Here is a 25,258-nt window from a genome sequence, read left to right on the forward strand (position 1 = left end):
CTACAAGGGGTCTTAATCAAGATACCCTTTAGACAGAGTTGCCGGGTAAAGAATAATAATCACAGAGGATGTACTCTATATTCTGCTGTGTACAACCCACCTTCCAGATCAACAAAGAGGATCCTGCAGTAAAGTAGAATCTTCAAACTCTGTTCATAATAAACACTATATCAAAATATAGTGTATAATCATCACCAAAGAACTAGTAGGGAAACTATACCACAAAATAAATCTGGGAATATACAGAAAAACTTAGAAAAACCTGATATCCTAGAACACTTGGCAAGAGAAAGCTGTGCTCTCAAAAGGACCACACATAAGCAAAGAGAAATCTAACCCAGGAGATGCATAAAATCCAAACAGCAATATAAGAAATATGAAAAAACAAGGTAACATGATGCCTCTTAAAGTTTATAATTCACCAGCAAGCAACTCCAAAGATACTTAAGTAGATAAAATATCAAATAAAGAATTCAAAAGAAAGATTATAAAAATTAAAAAAGAATTCCAAGAGAACATAAAAAGCAAATGTAAGAATCAAGGAAGTCAGTATAGAATATGAGTGAGAAATTTAGTAAGGAGTTATAGAAAAAAGAATCAAACAGAAACCTTGTCAATGAAAGACACAATAAATCAAATAAAATGTTCATTTGAAAATATCTCTAATACAATAGACCATCCTGAAGACAAAATCTAAGAGTTGGAAGACAAAGAGTCAGGCACTGAACTTTCTGACAGTATGAAAGAAAATAAAATAAGTAACCCTGGTAAGAATTTACAGGAACTCTGGGAAAACATTACAAGACCAAATTTAAGAATCACTGGAACTGAAAAGGGTTGTGAAATGTAGAATAATGGCAGGAATAACCTCTTCTGGGCAATACTAACAGAAAAATTTGCAAACATTGAGAATGAGATGGACATCCAGATATAGGAGACATTCAGAACCCCAGGTAAACAAGATCAAAAAAAGAACTCTCCACTACACATTATAATTAAAAAGCCTAACATACAGAACAAGGACAGAATTTTTAAAGCCTCAAGAGAAAAACATCAGGTCATGTTTAGAGGCAATCCATTCAGAATCACTTCTGATTTCTTAGCATAAACTTCTGAGTCCTAAAGGAAAAAAATGTCACACAAGATTGTTACATCTAGCAAAAATACCCATTCACAACTGAAGAAGATATAAAAACCTTCTATGATAAGCAGAAACTAAAGAATTAATGCCTACTAAGGTGGTATTACAGAAAATACTTAAAGAAATACTACACACAGAATAAGAAAACAAACTCCACAGTTCACAAATAGACATGTATTATTTGAAAAGTAGCTAAGCAAATGAGAAAGAGGACCAAATTAAACATTATAAGTAAGTCAATATGGCAGGAATTGTTAAACATCTCTCTGTAATAACACTGAATGTAAATGGTGTTAATGATCCAATTAAAAGATACAGGCTGGTAGAATGGATTAAAAAACAAGACCCGACTACATGTTGTTATTAAGAAATACAAAAATCTGAATTAACCTGTAACAAGAGATTGAAGATGTAACTTAAAAACTCCAAGGACCATATGACTTAATTGGTAAATTCTACAAAACACTCAAGGAAGAATTAACATCTCAAACTTCTTGAACCCTTGCAAAAAATAGAAGAAGGAATACTTCCTGTTCCTATAAAGCCTGTATTATCCTGATATCAAAACCAGAGAAGAAAATTATGACCAGTGTCCCTTATGAATATACAGACACAAAAATTTAAAACAAAATAATTATCATGAACTTAAAAAAACAGGGAAACATGAAAGTGTAAGAGAAAACATATAAAAACAAAATACTGTGATTACAATTAAGCATCTAATGGACTGTTTTAAAAGTATATTAAAACATTACATTTAAGGGCTGGGGATGTGGCTCAAGCAGTAGCGCGCTTGCCTGGTATGCGTGCGGCCTGGGTTCGATCCTCAGCACACATACAAACAAAGATGTTGTGTCCACCGAAAACTAAAAAATAAATATTAAAAATTCTCTCTCTCTCTCTCTTAAAAAAATTACATTTAAGTTTGGATAGTAACAGTACCCCAGAAACTTTCTGTGGTTTATCAGTAACATGAGACTTTTGTATGCTGTTACTATAAGTAAACACTTTAAGCAGATGGACTGGACATGGAGTTTGTCCAATTTCATTTCCTGACTTTTTAGAATCCTGCCAAATTTAAATAGAGATTCAGCTGTGAATCTCTTGAACCTGAATAAGTAAACCACATCAATAGCAGCATTTACCATTTTAACGGAATTGAGAGAAGTCAAATCACAGTTTACTTTGTAATATCTATAACAAACTCTGCCATGCTTTGGAGTTTTCACAACTCATCTTGTAAAATTCTACTAACAGATACCTGTGGAAATTAGAAGGGTAGGAACTTCTCATTGTGAGATTAAATTTCACACCCCTCCACAACTGGATACTTAATTTTTTGAGCACCATTGTAAAAGACCAGTTTTCCACACTGTGTTCCAGTGTCTCCTCTATCATAAATCAAAAGTTTGTAAATAGTCCAATTCTTTGCTAGTTTCTAATTTTTCCCATTTGTACTGTTCCTTTTCCTTTTGCCAGTAACTGTATACTTCATTTTTGAGCAGTATAACTTCATAGTTTATTATAAATCATTTCTAGTTTATTAGTTTTCCCTCAGGATATTAGTATGTTATGAATGATTAAAATTTAGTTGAAAACAACAAACTGTTTTCTAAAGCGGTAGTACCAATTTCAGATTATTAGTATATAAATGCTCCCTTTGCTTTAGATTTTTGCCAAGTTGGTATTTTTGATCTTTAAATTTTTGTCATTCAGATATTTGAATTACATTAAGCTTTTAATTTGGATTTTCCTGATTATTAAAGAGTGTGACTACTTTTGCATTTCTTTATTGGCTGTTTGGAATTTTTCCTTAGGGGAAACATTTTTCTGTCAGCCCTTTTCCTACTGGATTCTTTGTGGGTCCCCCCCTCAATTTGTAGGAATTCTTTACATTTTCTAAGTGCCACTTGGTTGATTATACATGTAAAAATTTCTCATTCTGTTGTCTTTTTATTCTCTTTCTGATGTCTTTTTTTAACAAAATTTTCTATTTTTGATATAGCTAAATTTATCAACATTTTCTTTATTGTTAACATCTCTATATCTTTTTGTGGTCTGGGCAAAACCTCAAGGCCAAGAAAATGTTTGTTTATATTATCTCCTAATTTTTTTTAACATTTGGAATTAATTTCTGTTTATGATGAGAGGTAGAGGTCAAGTTTCATTTTTTAAAAACAAGGATATTTGATCATTATAGTATCATTCACTGAACACAGAATACTTTTTCATTCTTTGTAGTGCCTCCTTTTTTCATATTAACAGGAAATTACCTTACATGTCATGGGTCAAGCAAATGCATATGAAAGAGACTGTTTGTGAATTCAGTTATACTTCTTTTTTCTCTATCTGTACTCCAAGAGCACACAACCTTAATTACTGAATTATATTTTTAAAATCTAACTGGCACATAGTATTGTACATGGGGTACAGTGTGACATTCAATACAGTATATAATGTGTAGTAATCAGATCTGGGTAACTAGCATATCTATCACCCCAGCCGTATATCATTTCCTTGTGTTAGGAACATTCAAAATCCTTTTTAAAATGTTCAATTAACTGTAGTCAGGAATAGTCATTCTGTTGTACTACAGAACATTACAAGTCTCTTATCATCCCTATATCCATTAACCATCCTGTCTCTACTGTAAGTTTATAATGTTATGATACCTGATAAGCAAATCCTCCTACGTTTTTCTAACAGATTTTACCATTACTGATTGTGTGAAATTCTGTAATTTTAGAATCTGCATTTCAATGTGTAAAATATAAAGTGCTCAAATTTTAATTGGGATTAAAGTGAATTAAAAAATCAGTTGAGAGAAAAGAGAAATATATATACTAAGTTTTTCAATCCATAAACACAATAGATGTATGCCTAGATGTTCAATATTCTGAGGTCATATGTATAATTGACTTTTACATACTGTCCTTATATCTAATAGCATTGTTAAATTTATTAGTTCTAATGATTTATCTATAAATTATTTTGAAATTCTATGTACAATTTATGTTACTTGCTAATAAAGATTTCACTTATTTTTTTCTTAAGACCTTATGGCTTTTATTTTTTCCCATTAATTAGAATAATAATTTTGAGAAGTATTAATAGCAGACATTCTTCTTCTGTTTCCATTTTCAAAGGGAAAGTTTTCAACATATCACCAGTAAACATGATTTTGACATATATGTATATATTAGATTCAGCTTGTCAGATTAGGGAGATTCCATTATATTCCTGGCTTAGTTTGAATCTTTATTATGACTTGCTGCTGAACTTACTAAATGCTTCTACTGCATCTTCTGAGATGATATTTTTTTCCTTTCTTCTGTTAATAAGATAAACTAATGTTAAATCAATTTGAATATTTCACTTAGCATGATAGTCTTCAGTTCCACCCATTTTTGGGCAAATGCCATAATGTTTTTCTTCTTAATGGCTCAGTAATACTCAATTGTGTATGTGTGTGTGTATTTCATATTTTATTTATCCAATCATCTCTTGAAGGGTTTGTTCCATAGCTTGTCTATTGTGAATTGTGTTGTTATGAACACTGATGTGATTGTGTCACTGTAGTATTCTGATTTTGTATCTTTTGGATATACCATAAGGAGCAGGGGAGCTGGGTCACATGGTTCCATTCCTAGTTTTTTGAGGAATCTCCATACTGCTTCCAGAGTGGCTGCACTAATTTGTAGCCCCAACAATAATGTATGAAGGTACCGTTTCCTCATATCCCCACTAAATTTATTGTTAGTTGTATTTTTGATAACTCCCATTCTGAGTGAAATGAAGTCTCAATGTAATTTTAATGTGCACTTCCCGAATTGCTACAGATATTAAACAGTATTTCATATATTTGTTGATGATCTGTATTTCTTCTTTTGAAACTCAGCACCAAATAAAACACATAACCCAATTAGTAAATGGGAAAAATAACTAAATAGCCACTTCTTTGATGCTTTTAAGAATATATTCCCCACCAGCAGTTTTTGATGATTTTCATGAGGCAAACAAATACCCTAGGCCAACCAAATATCTATAAATAGGAGAGACTGAAGATTTTTAAAAAGTATAACACGTGCAACAAAGCTTACAGACTTTTAATTTCTAAATGGAATCAGAGAACACAAAAAAGTCAATAGAGTCTTCAGATACCTAAGTACTACAAACCCAGGTCTTTTCCTTTTCTTGATACCTTCCATTATAAGAAAGATTTTATGCATCATGAGTCCAATCTGTTAGCTCTAAAGTAGCTCTCAGAACTTCAGAAAAATTATCTAAGGAAAAATCGTTCAAAGCAATAATAGAAAGCATCAGCATTTTGAGGTCTAAGTGGAGAAAGACCTAAAGACTCATTTCTCACCATTCTTCTTTGAGTGCTTGCCCAAGCTCCTCCAGTCCTACCCTTGTCACTTTTAGGATGTCTTCAAATCTTTCACTGGGTACATGGCATAGGTTTTATTGATTTTGTTACTCTAGGCAGTTTTCCAAACAAAAAGGAATGGTTATTTATAATTCCTAGACCAAAATCATAAATATCATCAGTGAATTACACTGAAATGTCATTAAAACTCTACAGAATAGAAGTCTTTATAAAGTGACTGTGTCTTGGCCAGGTGAAAAGGATGTTAGTTATAAAAGTAGCTAAAGGACCTTATTGTGGGTAAGCTAAAACTCTTAGGTGGTCTTAACAGTGTATACTCTGAAGACAGCTTTATAGCAAGGCTCCTGACACAGATCATTTAGACTGGGAGCCAGGCTACATTTTTCTCCCTAAAATTATACGGAAAATCAGTTGTATTCCAGTAAATTGCCCCTTTGTGAATGAAATAACCTTACTTAGATTTTCATACTGTATATCTTCTTATACAGATCATTTTACTTTTTCCTTGAATATTCTGTAAATAATTCAAACTAAAACAATATCCTTGAGATTAGGAATTTATAGTGATATCTTCAAGAAATTGCCTGGAAATGTTAAGTACCCTTTATTCTTTATAAAAATAATTTCTATACACTAATTTTGAGAAGGATTAGAGTTTTTCCTGGCACATCCTATTTCAAAATACTCCCATGTCTGCCAACTACCAGTTTACGAATTCTCTGACATCCTTAAAGGGATGTGTTTTATAGGAGAACTGACTTTATATTACTCTCCCATGATGCCACAATGCCTGAAATAAATATGCTTCTTTCAATTCCTACAGGGGATTGTATTGTCTGATGCCAAACTGCAGGTGAACACACTTTTTAAAGTTGGTCATATCTAACAACCCAGCAATTTCACTCTAAGGTGTATGGCCTAGCCTACAGCAGTGATTCTCTAAGTATGTTCCCTGGACTAGCATCATTAACATTAAATGAGAACTTGTTAGAAATACAAATACTTCTTCTATGTTAAGTGAACTCAGCCAAACTCAGAAAATCAATGGTCATATCTTCTCTCAAATGTGGAAGCTAGGGAGAAAAAAAAGGGGGAGGGAGAGTGGGGATCTCATGAAAACAGAAGGGAGACTACTGGAGTAGAGGAAGGATACTGGGCAATAAAATTGACCCAATTATGTTATGTACATGTATGAATATGTAAAAACAAATCCCCTTATGATGCAAAATTTTAATGCACCAATAAAATGATAAAAAACAAACAAAAGTCCAAGTCTTCTAGGTGATTTCGATGTCAGATTAAAATTGTACTGTACTAACAATTAAGTATTCACTACACAATATAGAAAATGCATGAAAAACTGCTATATTTATAAGTTAAAAAAACCCCAAAACAACATTTAGAACTGCTGGGATAGTGCCTCAGTGGTAAGAGTTCTTGCCTAGCATGTATGGGGCACTGGGTTTGATCCACAGCACCACAAAAAAACAAAAACAAAACAAAACCCCAAACTTAGAACCATACCTTTGACTGGGGGAAAAAAAAAGGAATCACCAAAGTCTATGGTATGAAATTTTATAAGCATCAAAAACAAACCGAAGCCTGGGACTGTACCTCAGGGGTAGAGTGCTTGCCTAGCATGTATGAGACACTGGGTTTGATCTTCAGCACCACAGAAAAATAGATAAAATAAAGGTATTCTGTCCATCTACAACTAAAAATATCTCAAAAACCTAAATATTATGTTTTTTAAGAATAAATTTAGGGCTGAGGTTGTGGCTCAGCAGTAGGGTGCTCGCCTAGCATGTGTGAGACCCTGGGTTCAATCCTCAGCACCACATAAAACTAAAATACAGGTATTGTGTCCAACTAAAAAATAAAATTAAAAAAATAAAATAATAAATTTATATGATAAAGCAGTTAAACTAGTTTTAAAAAACAAAGAAATGATACACCTTTAATTCTGAACATTTTACCACACAGGAGGTAGGGGGATAGGGTAAATAAGGATCACACAGGATCTATTAACTATACTGGCAACAATGTAACTCTTATTTTGAGTAATAAGTACATAGCTGTACCTGTATACATGCTAATTTATTACTATACACTCTGTATATATCAACTACTACATAATAAATTTTAAACCAGAAAACAAAAACAAACAAACAAAAAAACTATGCAGGTAATACACAAAGATGGCCATTACTTTAAAAGAAAATGAGAAACCACCTAAGTGTTATAAATTACTTCAGTTGTGATACATTCAGTTACAAAGAATTTATAAAGACATGGGAAAATATTTTGTATAAAAGTGACCAATATAAAAAATGTACAGTGGCTAGGGTTGTGGCTCAGCAGTAGAACGCTCACTTAGCATATGAGAGGTCCTTGGTTTGATCCTCAGTAACACATATAAATACATAAAATAAAAAGTATTGTGTCCAACTACAACTAAAAAACATATATTAAAAAAATGTACAAAATTAGAAGAAAATATAATAAAAAGTTAATGGTTGATATTATTATAGGAAGTTTTATATCTTTATATATTTAATACTTTCATACTGTGAATAATATATGGTTTTAAAAAATGTTAAGGATTTTTTTAACTGTCATTGAAACATTTAATGACTCCAAGTATTCAAGAAAACTGTCAAACACTCTGTTGTAAACCGAGGAAACTGGTGGTTTTTGAAATCTGGTTGTGATTTATTAACTATTTAACTCAAAATTTTATATTTTATCATAAGTTACCTATCTTTAAATTGTTATTCATGATTAAATAATTTCACTTATTTGTGTGGTAAAACAAAGAAACCAACAAACAAAAAAAACATGACTGAGAAAACCACCAGCTTAAGAGGAATTTAATTAAAACAACTGAAAACCTCTAAAAAGCACAAACAGTAAAAAACACCTACCAATTGTTGAGAAGCTTCTGAAAACACAGAAGGCATTTATTGAGGATCTGCCTTATGTTCTCTCACAGTGAGACAGGACCATAAAGATTAAGATTCAAAAGCTAAAGGTTAGTTACATACCTCTTTTTCCAATATTCTAGTGATCTCCCCTAGTGTCCGATCCAGAGCAGAAACCTTATTGTTTGCCCATGATCCACTGTCTTGTATTTGCAGTTGTTTTAGAAGATCTTTGGCTAATCGCTGAAGTCTTCAATACAAAATGAAATAATGACATAAATGAATTAGAAAGAATACATACTTCATTTTTAGACCATATACATTTCATTTTCCTAAATATTTGAAGTACAAGTTACTTTCGGGTATTGATTTTAAAATACTGCATAGAACACCTGAGGAAAAGAAAAAACAGACAACTCAGAGGCTGGTTTTACTTTACATACAAGACCCCCAATCTACTTCTTATGGCTCAAAACACATTTAGAAGACAGTATTATTCATCCATAGGATTAGCTAGAGCAATTGTTGCCTTCAATTTCTGTGTGATCCTCAAAGAAGATTTGGGCATAGAAGAAGGTAAAGATAATGATGAAACAGGAAGATTATAAGAAAAAAAAGGGTTTTTTTGCTATATAAAAATTTTTGTTTTAAAACGACATAATTCTAAAATTTAATTAATTAATCAAATATTAAAATATGGGCTGGGGTTGGGGCTCAGCAACAGAACTCTTGCCTTGCATGTTTGAGACCCTGGGTTTGCTCCTCAGCACCACATAAAAATAAATAAGTGAAAAAAAGGTATTGTGTCCAACTAAAAATTAAATATTAAAAGAGAAAAAAATGATAAACTAAATTTAATAAAGAACTCTTCTTAATAATGAAGAGGGTATTAGAAGATGGAAAGACCTACAATGTTCTTGGATAGGCAGAATTAATATTGTCAAAATGACCATACTACCAAATGAAATCTATACATCCAATGCAATTCCCTTCAAATGTCAATGACATTCTTCACAAAATCATAAAAACGTTCTAAAATTCATAAAAAATATAAAATACCCAGAATAACCAAAGTAATTATCAGCAATATGAACAAGGCTGGAGGCACCACAATACGACATTTGAAATACTATAGAGCTAAAGTAATAAAAACAGCATGGTTTGGGCATAAAAACAGTGAAGACCAATAAAATAGAAGAGAAGACACAGAGAAAAATACACACATATAGTCATCTCATCCTTGACAAAGGTGTCAAAATCATATGCTGAAAAAAAGATAGCCTTTTTAAGAAATGGTGCTGGGAAAACTGGATATCCACATATACAATGAAACTGGTTGATGAAAGTCAACTTCAAAGTGAATCAAAGATCTAGGAATTCAAACAGAAATTTTACAACTGCTAGAAGAAAACATAGGGTTAACAATCCAATATACAGGCTCAGACAACAACTGAGTGCTGGGGATTGAACCCAGGAGTACTTAACCACTGAGCAACAGTCCTATAATTACATCTGGCTTATTTCATTTAGTATAATGTTCTCTAGTTCCATCCATTAATAATTATATCTATATTTATATGTAGATATAAATATATACACATTTAGGGACAGGATCTTGCTGATTTGCTTAGGGCCGCAGTAAGTTGCTGAGGCTGGCTTTGAACTCACGATACTCATGCCTCAGCCTCCCTAGCCATCACCATGCCCAGCCAGATCTTCATATTTTGATTTAAATACTCAAGGAAGGTTTGGATATTATAAGCACTACAAACTCTCAAAAGGTTGAACTTTCCATGTTCCCATTTACAGGTAGCTTGGTGTTACTTAAGCTACTTGTTGCTTTTCACTCAGAAATACTACATATTACCTACATTGTAAGATTCCTCAGAGATGTGACTCTAGTGATACTTCTTGGTAGCCCATACTTTGGTTTTCACACACCTCATTGAGTAATCTTTTTCTATTTTCTGGTTATTTGCTTGAGCATCCTCTGACAATTATCTAGTGATCCCTAAGATAACAGTTCAACTTTTCCCCTAACGTCTGTCTTCAATTCTTGATTATGATAGATTTCATAGGACATCACTATAATTATTTTCTTACAAGTATTTTACATTACCTCTCTGTTGTTCTATTTGTTATTCCTATTATAAAACCCCAAACAATGGTAACAAAATGTATTTAGCTCTTCTTATGGTCCAGGTACCATTCTCAGTGCCTTGCGTTAATTTATTTAGCTGGATTAATATCAGCTTTTTCAATTTCTGAATCTGAAAAAAAATGTACAGCATGCAGAAGGCCAATATGACTACTGACTGATTCATGATCTCATTAAATATCTCTAGTCTTCTCAGTTTCCACAAACTTGCTCTCTTCAAAACTCTGCCCACTTTCTTCAAAATTCCTCCCTTTCTTTCTCTTGCTTTAAAATCTTACACTTCACTCAGAAAATGGAAGCTACGGGAACAAGAAAACCCTTATTTTCTTCCATAAAATCTAAAAGCCGATCTGCATTTTACCCATTTTCTCCTAATATAATTCAGGGAGGGCCCATCATCCTCAGTAGGGCTAATACCTCCAGAGAAGCTCTGCAATGAATCTGGTCTTTCTGTATCTCAATTCCTTTTCTCCCTGCTTTTGTGTCTTTGGACAACTGCTTTTCATTTCCTCTTCTTGATTTCCTCTTCTTGAAATTCTTTCTCCATCCTCAAATTACCTTTTAAATTTCAGTTCTAGGCCAAATATCTATTCTCTTTGAATATTCCTTCCAAACACTCATCACAAGTCAACTGAATACTTATCTAACTAGTTGTTTAATGTGTACTTCTTCCATGCAAAGCTTTCTACAATAATAAAAATGTTCTTTATTTGCATTGTCCAACATGATAGCTGTTAGCCATTATGTGGCTATTGAGTGCTGCAATATGGTTAGTATGACTGAATAACTGAATTTAAAACTGCATTTTATTTTATTTTAGTTTTTTTGGCAGTGCTAGGGATCAAACCTAGGGCCTTGCCCATGTTAGGAAAGAATTCTACCACTGAGCTACATTCACAGGCCAATTTTAATAATTTAAATAGTAATATGTGGCTAGAGACTATTCATTGCATTGGATAGTGTAGAGCAGGATTTTAAACTTCATTAGGGAGGGTCCGTGTGTACATATTTCCTACTTTATCCTTACTACCTAACATGCTACTTGAACAGAAGTGTGCTCAATAAATATTTAATGAATGAATGGTATTCTTTAATCTTTTTTTTTTCAAAATTTGAGTTGCATATTTATTCTTTTTTTTAACTGTCAGAATCAACTTTATTATAACTCTGGAGACCAAAAGTTTATAGCAACCACATAACTGTTTAATCAAGAGGGAAAAAAAAATCCAGCTGCATCTTGACAGGGTTTAAACCTCTCCAGCTTCTTTTTTTTTTCAGGTCTTTAATTCTTTCTTTCTTTTTAGTCATACATGACAACAGAATGAATTTTGACATATAATACATACATGGAATGTACATACATCAATCATATTGTCAATTCTATTCTGCTGCCCTTCCTATCCTCCTTTATTCTTTAATCTTAAAAATATCCCTTAACCTCAAGTTACAAAATACTTTCATATACATGATTTTGTTTTATCCACTGAATAACACTGGCAATTAGTATTATCCCTATTTGAGTAATAAAGAAACTGAAGCTCAAGGAAGTTAGGTGACTTTACCAAGGTCACACAGTTGGCAAAACACACTACTGGGATTCAAAACCTCAGTCTTTCCTGTTTAAATCTCATGCTTTTGTCTCTATACTTTATTGGTTAACTCAAATAAAGAAGTTTCATTCACAAATGAATAACTTTAGGATACAAATACATCCAAAAGTTTACGTAAAGTTTAAAAATTTATCAAAGAATACAAGAGCAACCACAGCTCAAAATGGCACCAGTGAGTCCCAGTATAAGCTTAAGCATCTATATGAAGTTTACTCTGATAAGTTAAAGAAAGAATACAAACTCTAAAACTAGAAGAACCTACATTTGAATTTTGGCTTCAGCACATGAAATGTGTATAAACCCTGGGAGGTATTCAATGTCTCTGCATCTTAGTTTCTTCACTGCAAAAGTTGGGATTGGAGGAAAATTGTGTGTGTGGGTATGTGTGTATGGGTGTGTGTGTATGGGTGTGTACACGCACACAAGCTTTCAGAGCTGTTAAAGATCAGAGATAATACCTAATAGCATGCATTAAAGTAGACATCCAATAAATGGTCAACTATTATTACTATTCTTTAACAGGAGGTCTCATTCTAACAAAAGGGAAAAAGGAATACAAAAAAATAATAGTAACAAACTTCTTTTTCCTTCTAATCAAATGTGGGCAAGAGTCCCATCCTGATTAATGTGACTGATCTTACTATTTCGAATAATACTGGCAACAAACTTCATTGTGGGATAGAAAAGTAGCCACTTCAGGTTTTGGTTGAATAAAATCTGCACACTATGTAACTAAATATCTACCCAGAGCAACACAATCTAGCGGTATTCTGACCAAGAATGCTCACATTCCACTGAGAACCATAAGTACTTAGGGAAGCACAAGAATCATTTTAATTCACAGAATGAAAGAAGCTTATATTTCACCCTGAGGTAAATAAAATCTGGGGTTCACATGAACCTTCTACCTTCAAGGAAGAATGCCAAATCAAGGGGATGCTTTGGAAACATGAATGAAACCCCTGTCTCATTCCCTGCCTCCACAAAGTCCGATAAATAATATAGCTTCTCTCAAGACAAACAAAACATTAGATTTTGGTGCATACTGTAAGTATCGAGTATTATAGAAGTAAAAAAAAAAATTTTTAACTGAATGTTAAATTTTCCCCATAGTGCAAGAAAGGGAGTTTTTTATAGAGTGCAATTTTTAATACAGAAATTGTTACTTGGGTTACTTCTAGAAGATCATTTTTCTAGCATGAAAAGAATAAGTGGAAGCTTCCTAACTCCTTACCTAGAACAGGAGAAATCTGTCAGGTAAGTGACATTGTTGAGAATGTTGGAAGATCAGATGTTTTCTTCTAAAAACTGTCACAAATTCTAACAACTTTATGGGGGAATTCCACTAGAATCATTTGGAAGATTTGTAAAAGTGTACGAAAGGAGACTGAGTCTACTCTAGGAGCATAGTTCTTTAGTATGATAGGAAGATGTAAATTTGTTATCTTTTTTTTAATCCCTTCTGTTTAAAAAATACAGTATATGAATTTATGGCTATTAGCTCCCTATTTTTAAGCAATGCTTATATTTCTAAATATAAAAGCTTAAGAAATAAGATAGCTTTAAAGTTTTCTGCATATGATGAAAAAAAAAACAGTGTACATATATATTGCCTCCTACAGAGGACATATTCTGTTTTTGCTTGCCAACATTCCTTCTTGTTGGTGAAAGATATCATCTTTCCTTTTTTATGAACCATCAATCCCCAAACTTAGAAGGGTATGCTAGATGTGCTTGATGTTATCATATATCCTGAAACTAGGCCCTTACTCTCAATGGAAACAGCTAGAGAATGTATGCATCACACACACACACACACCCCTGTATTTCTCTCTCTATATTAGAAAATACAAGTTAACACCGACACCCCTGATTACAATTCACTACAGTAGAACTTTTCTACTCTACTTTCCCTGGAGATCTTTTTAACAGCCCTCAAGCAGCAAGCAACTCGCCCTTTACCCTTCTTAACATATTTACTGATTTGGCCAACTCCCCTCCATCTTTGTTTCTATAAGAAAGCTGTTTTCCCTGCTTTGATTCTGACTGCTCACTTTGAGCTCTTTAATGCTTCTCACTGCACTTGGGTTTTGGTAGCCTTTGCCAAGCTATTCTCTTACAGACCCTGTCAGGAAAGCCTTCCATAGAAAGGCCTTACTTACTCTGCTTTGACTTCTCATACCAGACTATAGTACCCTACCCTCAGGGAAGCCCCTTCCTCCTTCCTGGGACTCTGAGGCTCCACACCATGCCACCATGCCCTTCTCACCCTAACCAGGTGTCTCTTCCACTAAGCCACTGCTGCCTGGACTGAATTTTTCTGAAAGGAGGACAGATAACTGGAGGAACAGAAAGGGCTATTTACATTGATCAGGTAGAATAATTTTATAAGAAGAAATTTCATCTACTGTTTGGTTATCAAGTTCACATAAAAAAACTAGGAAAATGTTTTATTTTTTTCCCCTTGTTTCACTACTTTACAAAATAAGAAGCTGGTTTCATATCACTTTTTCAAAGATAATTTTAAAAAAAGATAAAATACATTGTAAATTCATATATATAATCCAAAATCAGCCCTAGAGGGATTTTACCTGATCTCTAATGTTACACCTACCTCTATTTTTTCTGGACTAAGAACTCAGGTTCTCAGAGTCACAGGGGATGAAAGAATTCAAGTCTCCATAATCTCCTTTACTTTATTCCATATTACATGCACAACAGTTTAAGAAGAACATTATTAATAATATTATCACTGGTTCATAGAGAATGATTATATTTGGTAATATGTTTTCCCCATTCTCCTCAAACTTTTTTTCAATAATGATACTATTAAATTATTTAAAATACAACCATTTTATACATATTCTTTTCCTTCAGGCAATCAGTTAACCTTATAATTCTACATGAATCCACAACTTCAATGTTCATCCTCAAACCTTATTTTCATATTAAAGTTATTTTGGTGGTCTGTAGTTCATTTTCTCTCAATTTTTTTTTCTAAATGATCTCTATTTTTTTTAGAGAAGTTTTAACTTCATAGCAAAATTCAGCAGAAGATACTTTAGGAATATCTAAGAAAAAATCATGTGTCAAGATTTGTAACTGGGAGATCCAACATGGCAGCAGGCGCGGAGAGATCAAGTCTCTGACCTCTTCAGCTGCGCGGGCACAGCCAGTCGTAAACTGTCTAAATGCTATTTGCTCAGGATCACTAGGTAATGCTGAGCTGATGTGGATCTGGGGCGAACAGTCTGGGCCTCTCAGAACACACACCAAGCCTGGATCGGCTGAATTCAAGCTCCCGTTCGCCTGCATCTCGCAGACAAACCGCTGTGACTCAGCACTAAACGATCCTGAAACACCTGGTCAGCCCTTCTGAACCTGAGGAGGTTAATACCAACCGAGCCTTCATAGTTAGTGGCCACAGGATTGAGATGGGGATTGAGAGAGCCGGTCAGGACCCACCCATTGCATCGGTCACCCAGCAAAGGGAATGAACTGTCGCCATTTGCATGGGATACCACCATGGCAGAGATCTGATGTCACCAGAATGTGGCGGAGGAGATAATTTCATTGAAACCGGTGGCGACAGTGACTTCTTCCCTTCCCATCTAATACCTTTCCTCCCAAGCATGAAATAAATTTATAGGAGTAAACAGTAACTCAGCAGTCAAACAGAACAAGAAGTAACATGATCAGCATGAAAAAGCAAGGAAGAAAAGGAGTACAAACAATGCAGGACAGCCTAAATATTCAGGAGGACCTAGAGGCATCAGAAAAATGGCCAAACAAAGAACTCAAGGAATAATACCTTAGACAGATGGAATGGAATCTTAAAGAGGATATGAGACAGCAAATTCTAACAGTGAAAGAACACATTGAAAATGAATTACATAAACAGATAAAAGAAGCAAATAAGCATCTTTATCAGGAGATAGAGATTATAAAAAAAATCAAAATATAATTCTAGAAATGAAGGAAAATAAACCAAATTAAAAACTCAAATGAGAGTATCATTAACTGAGTGGAGCAAGTAGAAGCCAGAACGTCAGATAATGAAGACAAAATATATCATCTTGAAAAGAGTCTAGCCAACTCAGAAAGGCTGGTAAAAAATCACGAGAAAAACATCAAAGAGATATGGGATAACATAAAAAAACCAAACTTAAGAATCATCAGGATAAAGGAAGGTATAGAGGTTCAAACCAAGGGAATGTGCAACCTGCTGAATGAAATAATTATAGAAAACTTTCCAGAAATAAAAAAGGAAACGGATATACAAATTGTAGATGCATACAGGACACCGAGCATACAAAATCACAGAAGACCAACGCCAAGACACATTGTTATGAAGATATCCAATATACAGAACAAAGAGAAAATATTAAAAGCTACAAGAGAAAGGAGTCAGATTACATTCAAGGGTAAACCAATAAGGTTAACAACGGATTTTTCATCACAGACTCTGAAAGCGAGAAGATCCTGGAACAGCATATTTCAAACACTGAAAGACAATGGATGCCAACCAAGAATTCTGTATCCAGCAAAATTAAGCTTCAGGTATGACAACGAAATAAAAATCTTTCATGATAAACAAAAGTTAAAAGAATTTGCAGCCAGAAAACAAGCACTGCAAAGCATCTTGAGCAAAACACTACACGAGGAAGAAATGAAAAACAATAACCAAAACCATCAGTGGGAAGTGCCTCTGTAAAGACAGAGGGCGGGGGGAAAGCTAATCTTGGAGAAACAAACTAAATTAAAAAAAAAAGATAAATAATCAAACATGGCTGGAAGTACAAACCATATATCAATAGTAACTCTAAACGTTAATGGCTTAAACTCTCCAATAAAACGACTTAGGCTGGTAACATGGATTAAAAAAACAAATCCAACAACATCCTGCCTCCAGGAGACACATCTGATTGGAAAAGACATACACAAGCTGAAGGTGAAAGGTTGGGAAAAAATATACCGCGCATACAGTCCTCGTAAGCAAGCAGGGGTGGCCATCCTCATATTGAATAAAATCGACTTCAAGACTAAGTTAATCAAAAGGGATAAGGAAGGAAATTATATACTGTTAAAAGGAACCATTCACCAACAAGACATAAAAATTATCAATATTTATGCACCAAATAAGGGTGATGTGACGTTCATAAAACAAACTCTCCTCAAGTTCAAGAATCAAATAGACCACAACACAATAATTATGGGTGACTTCAACACACCTCTCTCACCATTGGACAGATCCTCCAAACAAAAGTTGAATAAAGAAACTATAGAACTCAATATCACAATCAATAACTTAAACTTAACTGACATATATAGAATATATCAACCATCATCAAGTGGATATACTTTTTTCTCAGTAGCACATGGATCCTTCTCAAAAATAGACCATATATTATGTCATAGGGCAACCCTCAGTAAATATAACGGGGTGGAGACAATACCATGCATTTTATCTGATCATAATGGAATGAAACTGGAAATCAATGATAAAAGAAGGAAGGAAAAATTCTACATCACATGGAAAATGAACAGTATGTTACTGAGTGATCAATGGGTTACAGAAGACATAAGGAGGAAATCAAAAAATTCTTAACAGATAAATCAAAACACAGACACAACATATCGGAATCTATGGGACACGATGAAAGCATTTTAAGAGGGAAATTCATGGCTTGGAAATCATTCCTCAAAAAAAGAAAAAAAACAACAAATAAATGAGCTCACACTTCATCTCAAAGCCCTAGAAAAGGAAGAGCAAAACAATAGCAAATGTAGCAGAAAGCAAAAAATAATTAAAATCAGAGCGGAAATCAATGAAATTGAAACAAAAGAAACTATTGAAAAAATTGACAAAACTAAAAGTTGGTTCTTTGAAAAAATAAATAAGATCGACAGACCCTTAGCCATGCTAACGAAGAGAAGAAGAGAGAGAACTCAAATTACTAATATACGGGATGAAAAAGGCAATATCACAACAGATGCTACAGAAATACAGAAGACAATTAGAAATTGTTTTGAAAACCTATATTCCAATAACATAGAAGATAGTGAAGACATCGATAAATTTCTTAAGTCATATGATTTGCCCAGATTGAGTCAGGAGGATACACACAATTTGAACAGACCAATATCAATGGATGAAATAGAAGAAGCAATCAAAAGACTACCAACCAAGAAAAGCCCAGGACCGGATGAGTATACAGCGGAGTTTTACAAAACCTTTAAAGAAGAATTAATACCAATACTTTTCAAGTTATTTCAGGAAAAAGAAAAAGAGGGAGCTCTTCCAAATTCATTCTATGAGGCCAACATCACCCTGATCCTGAAACCAAACAAAGACACTTCAAAGAAAGAAAACTACAGACCAATATCTCTAATGAACCTAGATGCAAAAATCCTCAATAAAATTCTGGTGAATCGGATATAAAAACACATCAAAAAAATTGTACACCATGATCAAGTAGGATTCATCCCTGGGATACAAGGATGGTTCAATATACGGAAATCAATAAATGTTATTCACCACATCAATAGACTCAAAGATAAGAACCACATGATAATCTCGATAGACGCAGAAAAAGCATTCGACAAAGTACAGCATCCCTTTATGTTCAAAACACTAGAAAAACTAGGGATACAGGAACTTACCTCAGCATTGTAAAAGCTATCTATGCTAAGCCTCATGCTAGCATCAATCTGAATGGAGAAAAATTGAAGGCATTCCCTCTAAAATCTGGAACAAGACAGGGATGCCCTCTCTCACCACTTCTATTCAATATAGTTCTGGAAACACTGGCCAGAGCAATTAGAAAGACAAAAGAAATTAAAGGCATAAAGATAGGAAAAGAATAACTTAAATTATCACTATTTGCAGAGGACATGATTCTATACCTAGAAGACCCAAAAGGGTCTACAAAGAAACTACTAGAACTAATAAATGAATTCAGCAAAGTGGCAGGATATAAAATCAACACGCATAAATCAAAGGCATTTCTGTACATGACTGACAAAACTTCTGAAACGGAAATGAGGAAAAACACCCCAATCACAAAATCCTCAAAAAAAATAAAATACTTGGGAATCAACCTAACAAAAGAGGTGAAAGATTTATACAATGAAAACTACAGAAACCTAAAGAGAGAAATAGAAGATCTTAGAAGATGGAAAATTATACCCTGTTCATGGATAGGCAGAACTAACATCATCAAAATGGCGATATTACCAAAAGTTCTCTACAGGTTTAATGCAATGCCAATCAAAATCCCAATGACATTTCTTGTAGAAATAGATAAAGCAATCATGAAATTCATATGAAAAAATAAAAGACCCAGAATAGCAAAAGCAACTCTAAGCAGGAAGTATGAATCAGGTGGTACAGCGATATCAGATTTCAAACTATACTACAGAGCAGTAGTAACAAAAACAGCATGGTACTGGTACCAAAACAGGCAGGTGGACCAATGGTACAGAACATAGGACACAGAGACCAATCCACAAAATTACAACTATCTTATATTTGATAAAGGGGCTAAATGCATGCAATGGAGAAAGGATAGCATCTTCAACAAATGGTGCTGGGAAAACTGGAAATCCATATGCAACAAAATGAAACTGAATCCCCTTCTCTCGCCATGCACAAAAATTAAGTCAAAATGGATCAAGGAGCTTGATATCAAATCAGAGACTCTGTGTCTGATAGACGAAAAAGTTGGCTCCGATCTACATATTGTGGGGTCCGGCTCCAAATTCCTTAATAGGACACCCATAGCACAAGAGTTAATAACAAGAATCAACAAATAACTTACTTAAACTAAAAAGTTTTTTCTCAGCAAGAGAAACAATAAGAGAGGTAAATAGGGAGCCTACATCATGGGAACAAATTTTTACTCCTCACACTTCAGATAGAGCCCTAATATCCAGAGTATACAAAGAACTCAAAAAATTAAACAATAAGATAACAAATAACCCAATCAACAAATGGGCCAAGGACCTGAACAGACACTTCTCAGAGGAGGACATATAATCAATCAACAAGTACATGAAAAAATGCTCACCATCTCTAGCAGTCAGAGAAATGCAAATCAAAACCACCCTAAGATACCATCTCACTCCAGTAAGATTGGCAGCCATTATGAAGTCAAACAACAACAAGTGCTGGCGAGGATGTGGGGAAAAGGGTACACTTGTACATTGCTGGTGGGACTGCAAATTGGTGCGGCCAATGTGGAAAGCAGTATGGAGATTCCTTGGAAAGCTGGGAACGGAACCACCATTTGACGCAGCTATTGCCCTTCTCGGTCTATTCCCTGAAGACCTTAAAAGAGTGTACTACAGGGATACTGCCACATCGATGTTCATAGCAGCACAATTCACAATACCTAGACTGTGGAACCAACCCAGATGCCCATCAATAGATGGATGGATAAAAAAAATGTGGCATTTATACACGATGGAGTATTATATAGCACTAAAAAATGACAAAATCATGGAATTTGCAGGGAAATGGATGGCATTAGAGCAGATTATGCTAAGTGAAACTAGCTAATCCCTAAAAAAACAAATGCCAAATGTCTTCTTTGATATAATGAGAGCAATTAAGAACAGAGCAGGGATGAAGAGCAGGAGGAAAAGTTTAACATTAAATAGAGACATGAGGTGGGAGGGAAAGGGAGAGAAAAGGGAAATTGCATGGAAATGGAAAGAGACCCTCATTGTTATACAAAATTACATACAAGAGGTTGTGAGGGGAATGGGAAAAAAAAACAAGGGAGAGAAATGAATTACAGTAGATGGGGTAGAGATAGAAGTTGGGAGGGGAGGGGAGGGGGGATAGTAGAGGATAGGAAAGGTAGCAGAATACAACAGTTACTAATATGGCATTATGTAAAAATGTGGATGTGTAACCGATGTGATTCTGGAATCTGTATTTGGGGTAAAAATGGGAGTTCATAACCCACTTGAATCTAATGTATGAAACATGATTTGTGAAGAGCTTTGTAAGGTTTTGAACAACCAATAAAAAAAAAAAGATTTGTAACTGAAAAAAAATGGTGTTTGAGGACATAAAATTATAAAAAACAAAGAACTAAGGGAATATTGTTTATATGAGCCTTTCCTGAGGGTCCTAATTGAGAATAAGGTTCAGCTGCTTTTCTGGATCCCTGCACTTTTCAATGAAAACATGTTAGTTATTTGGGGGTTCTCCAATCCCTACTTATGTCAGTCCAGATGCTTCGCTCTGCTTTCTGCCACACTGATACCAATACCACGTAGATCTTGTGGCCATTTGCTCCCATTCTCTTGCCTTTGCATTTAATAGACACTTGGTAATGTACTTTTGTTGTAAAGTCTGTGATGGGTTTTTAAAATTTTCTTTTTGGAGGATAAGGGTTATTTTCTTAATTATCTGGCTCCTATGTGAGGACTTGGAGATATAGAAGAATTACGTTCCTGTAATTACTTTTTCCTCTAAAAGAACACCCTCATTATCCTGAGGGGAACAGATGATAGTGAGCAAGGAAGAATGTGGTGAGGTTAATTAGGAGGATAGTACAATAATTTGATGAGAGATGAAGGTAAGTGAGAGTAGCTATACTGGAGGTAGAAAATAGTGGGCAAATTCCTGATATATTCTGAAGGTAGAGCTGAAAGAATTTGTTGATGAATTCAAAGTAGAATGTGAAAAAGAGGATGACTCCAAAGATTTTGGCCTCAACTTTACAAATGGACCTGCAATTTCCTAAAATGAATAAGATTATAAGGGATAATGTTTGGGAGCAAATTTGAAGGGTTTGACTTTGCAAAAGTTTACTTGGGGGGGGGGGTGTCAAATGAATAAATACAATGATATCCAAGTAAAAATGCTAATTAGGAAGTTGGAGAGATGAGCCTGAAGGTGGGTGGAGAGGTCTGGATTGGAGACACATATTTTAAATTCACGAATCCACAGACATTTAAAACCATGAAATCAAAATTACCAAGGAAATGTTCTAAGCAGAGACCGACTTGTAAAGGATTATTAGGAGACCAAATAGATAAAAGATTACCCCTGAAAAACAATAGAATATTAGAAAACTACCAGCAAAACTTAGACACTTGGTAATGTACTTTTTTTGTAAAGTCTGTGATGGGTTTTTAAAATTTTTAAACCTAAAAATGGACTAATTATAAATAAAATCTTAATAATAATCCAGAAATAAAGACTCAAAGGATGTCAACATGGGAAATATTACAAAAACCAAAGCTTGCTGAAGTTCTCATCTTTTATACCAAATAATTCTACTCTTCGACTGAAAAATAAGAATGTAAGTGCCTATCAAAAATTTAAAGGTCTTTTGTGGAAATTCCATATTTGCTCCATGTTTGCATTAATCTATTTTCCCACCAATATTGTTCCTTTTTCTCCACATACCTGCCAGCATTTACTAATGTTTTTTGATAATTATTTTTTTGATAATTACTTTTTGATATTCTAACTTGATGAAAGTTTTCTGACATTTTAACTGAGATAAAATGACATCTTTTTTTCTTTTTTGTGTGTGTTACTAAGCATTGAAACAAGGGGTGTTTTATCACTAAGATAAAAGTTTTATCACTAGACCTTTTTATCTTTTAATTTTGAGATAGGGTCTGAGTTGCCCAGGATGGCCTTGAACTTCTCCTGAGCAAGTCCACCTGACACAGCCCCCTGAATTATTGGGATTATAGGTGTGTGCCACTGCACCTGACTGTTAAATGAAATCCACTGTAGTTTTTATTTCCCTGGTGGCTAATGATATTGAACATTTTTTTCTTACATTTGTTGGTCACTTGTATTTATTTTTTTGAGAAGTGTCTATTCAAGATCATTTGACAATTTTTACATTAGAAAATATGAATACAGATTGCACTATTAAATTTGGCTTCCTTTATCTAGTCTCTACTCCCCCACCCCAATATCTAGTAATCACTATTTTACATTCAGTTTTATTTTTCTTAAGCATCCACATATGACAGAACACATGGTACTAGTCTTTTGGTGTCTGACTTTTTTCACTTAACATAATGTCCTACAATTCCACCTCTTTTGCTACAAATGACAAGAATTAAACTTTTCTATATGGCTAAATAATATTACATTGTGTACATATACCAACTGTTCTTTATTCATTCATCCAGTGATACCTAGGTTGACTCCATATCTTATCCACTGTGAACAGTGCTGAAATTAACATAGTGTACAGAGATCTCTTTGGGATGCAAATTTTCATTGGATATTTATGCGAGAGAGCTGGATCTATTTTTGAAACATACTGAATTCCACTAATATGTACATTTAATATACATTAGTCAAAAGTAAAATACTTTTTTAAAAGAAGTCTGTTCAGGAGGCATTACAATATCAGACCTTAAGATATACTACAGAGCTATAGTAACATAAAAGGCATGGTATTGGCACAAAAACAAACATGGATACCAATGATACAGAATAGAAGACACAGAGATAAAGTCACATAAATACAGTTATCTTATACTAGATGTAGGTGCCATAAATGTACACTGGAGAGAGAGAGCCTCTTCAACAAAAGATGCTGAGAAAACTGGAAATCCATATGTAGTAGAATGACACTGAACCCCTATTTCTCACCCTGCACAAAACTCAAAGTGGATCAAGAACCTAGGCATTAAACCAGAGACCCTGTGCCTACTAGAAGAAAATGTAGGCCCAACTCTCCATCATGTCAGCTTAGGAACCAACTTCCTGAACAATACTCTGAAGGCACATGAAAAAAAATCAAGAATCAATAAATAGGATGGTATCAAACTAAAAAGCTTCTTCACTGCAAAGGAAACAATCAAAAATGTAAAGACAGACCCTACCGAATGTGAGAAAATCTTCCACATGCACCTCAGAGCATTAGTCTCCAGGATATACAAAAAAATCTCAAAAATGTAACAGCAAAAACATATATACTCCACTCAATAAATGGGCCAAAGAACTGAACAGGCACATCATATAAGAAATGTGATGGTCAACAAATATATGAAAAAATGTTCAATATCTCAAGCAGTTAGAAGAATGAAAATTAAAACTACACTGAGATTTTATCTCATCCAGTCAAAATGGTAATTATAAAGAATATAAGTAATAATAAATTTGACAAGGATGTGGGTAAAGGGACACTCATACATGCCTGGTGGGACTGCAAATCGGTGCAACCACATGGAAAGCATTATGTAGATTTCTCAGAAAACTTGGAATGCAACCCCCCCTCATTTGACCCAATTATCCCACCCCTCTACATATACCCAAAAGAACTGAAATTAGCACACTACAGTGAGGCAGCCATATCAATGCATACAGCAGCTCAATTCACAATAGCCACGCTATAAAACCAATCTAGGTGCCCTTTAACAGATTAATAAAAACGAAATGTGATATATATACACAATAGGATATTACTCAGCCATAAAGAAGCATGAAATGAAGCCCTACAGCCCAGATCCACCCACACCAGCCTGTGTAGGACCCAGGATCAAAGAAGGTTCAGGTGCATCCCTCCATCAACAGATGTGCGCCAAAGCCCAGCCTCCTGCACAGGACAGCCTCTTCCGAACAACAGATTACCTTGAGACCCCAGGCCCAGTCCAGATCCATCTACAATGACATATGTGGGATGCAGGCCCAGGGTAAGTCCACGTCATTCCCCCCCCCCCCCATCCCCAGCCCCATCCTGGGAGCCCAAGCCTAACCCACTTCCACCTTGGGACACTGCAGACATCATCAGAGCCTTCCCCATGTAGTAGACCCTACCTTTTGGACAACACATAGGGCCTAAAAGCAGCTGCATCTCAGACTAGGCATCCCAAAGAGGGTAAGGCCTACCCTTTCAGCTCCATCTCTGTAAGACATTGCTTCCATTTTGGGGCACCTCAACTATTATCTCATGTTACCTTGGCTACTGCCGCCACCACCTTTAGATGCAGTAGCATACATTGAGGGACACCAGGCAGGGTATGAAAGCCCAACATCAAGGTTAGGTA

General features: G+C 34.5%; 1 protein-coding gene across 10 annotated transcripts in view; it reads right to left on the reverse strand.

Moving 5' to 3' along the window:
- Scaper (S-phase cyclin A associated protein in the ER) overlaps positions 1–25,258 on the reverse strand; it is a 460,757-nt gene that overhangs the window by 203,588 nt on the left and 231,911 nt on the right. For all 10 annotated transcript variants that reach the window (XM_046428027.2, XM_046428024.2, XM_046428026.2 and 7 more), the window contains one exon: positions 8,576–8,702. In XM_046428027.2, coding sequence (XP_046283983.1) covers positions 8,576–8,702 — 127 coding nt within the window. The remainder of the gene's footprint in view (positions 1–8,575; positions 8,703–25,258) is intronic.

Source organism: Marmota monax, unplaced genomic scaffold (genome assembly GCF_021218885.2).
Source record: "Marmota monax isolate L192 unplaced genomic scaffold, Marmota_monax_Labrador192_F-V1.1 WCK01_AAM20220418_F8-fsc00111, whole genome shotgun sequence".
NCBI classification, from domain to species: Eukaryota; Metazoa; Chordata; class Mammalia; order Rodentia; family Sciuridae; genus Marmota; species Marmota monax.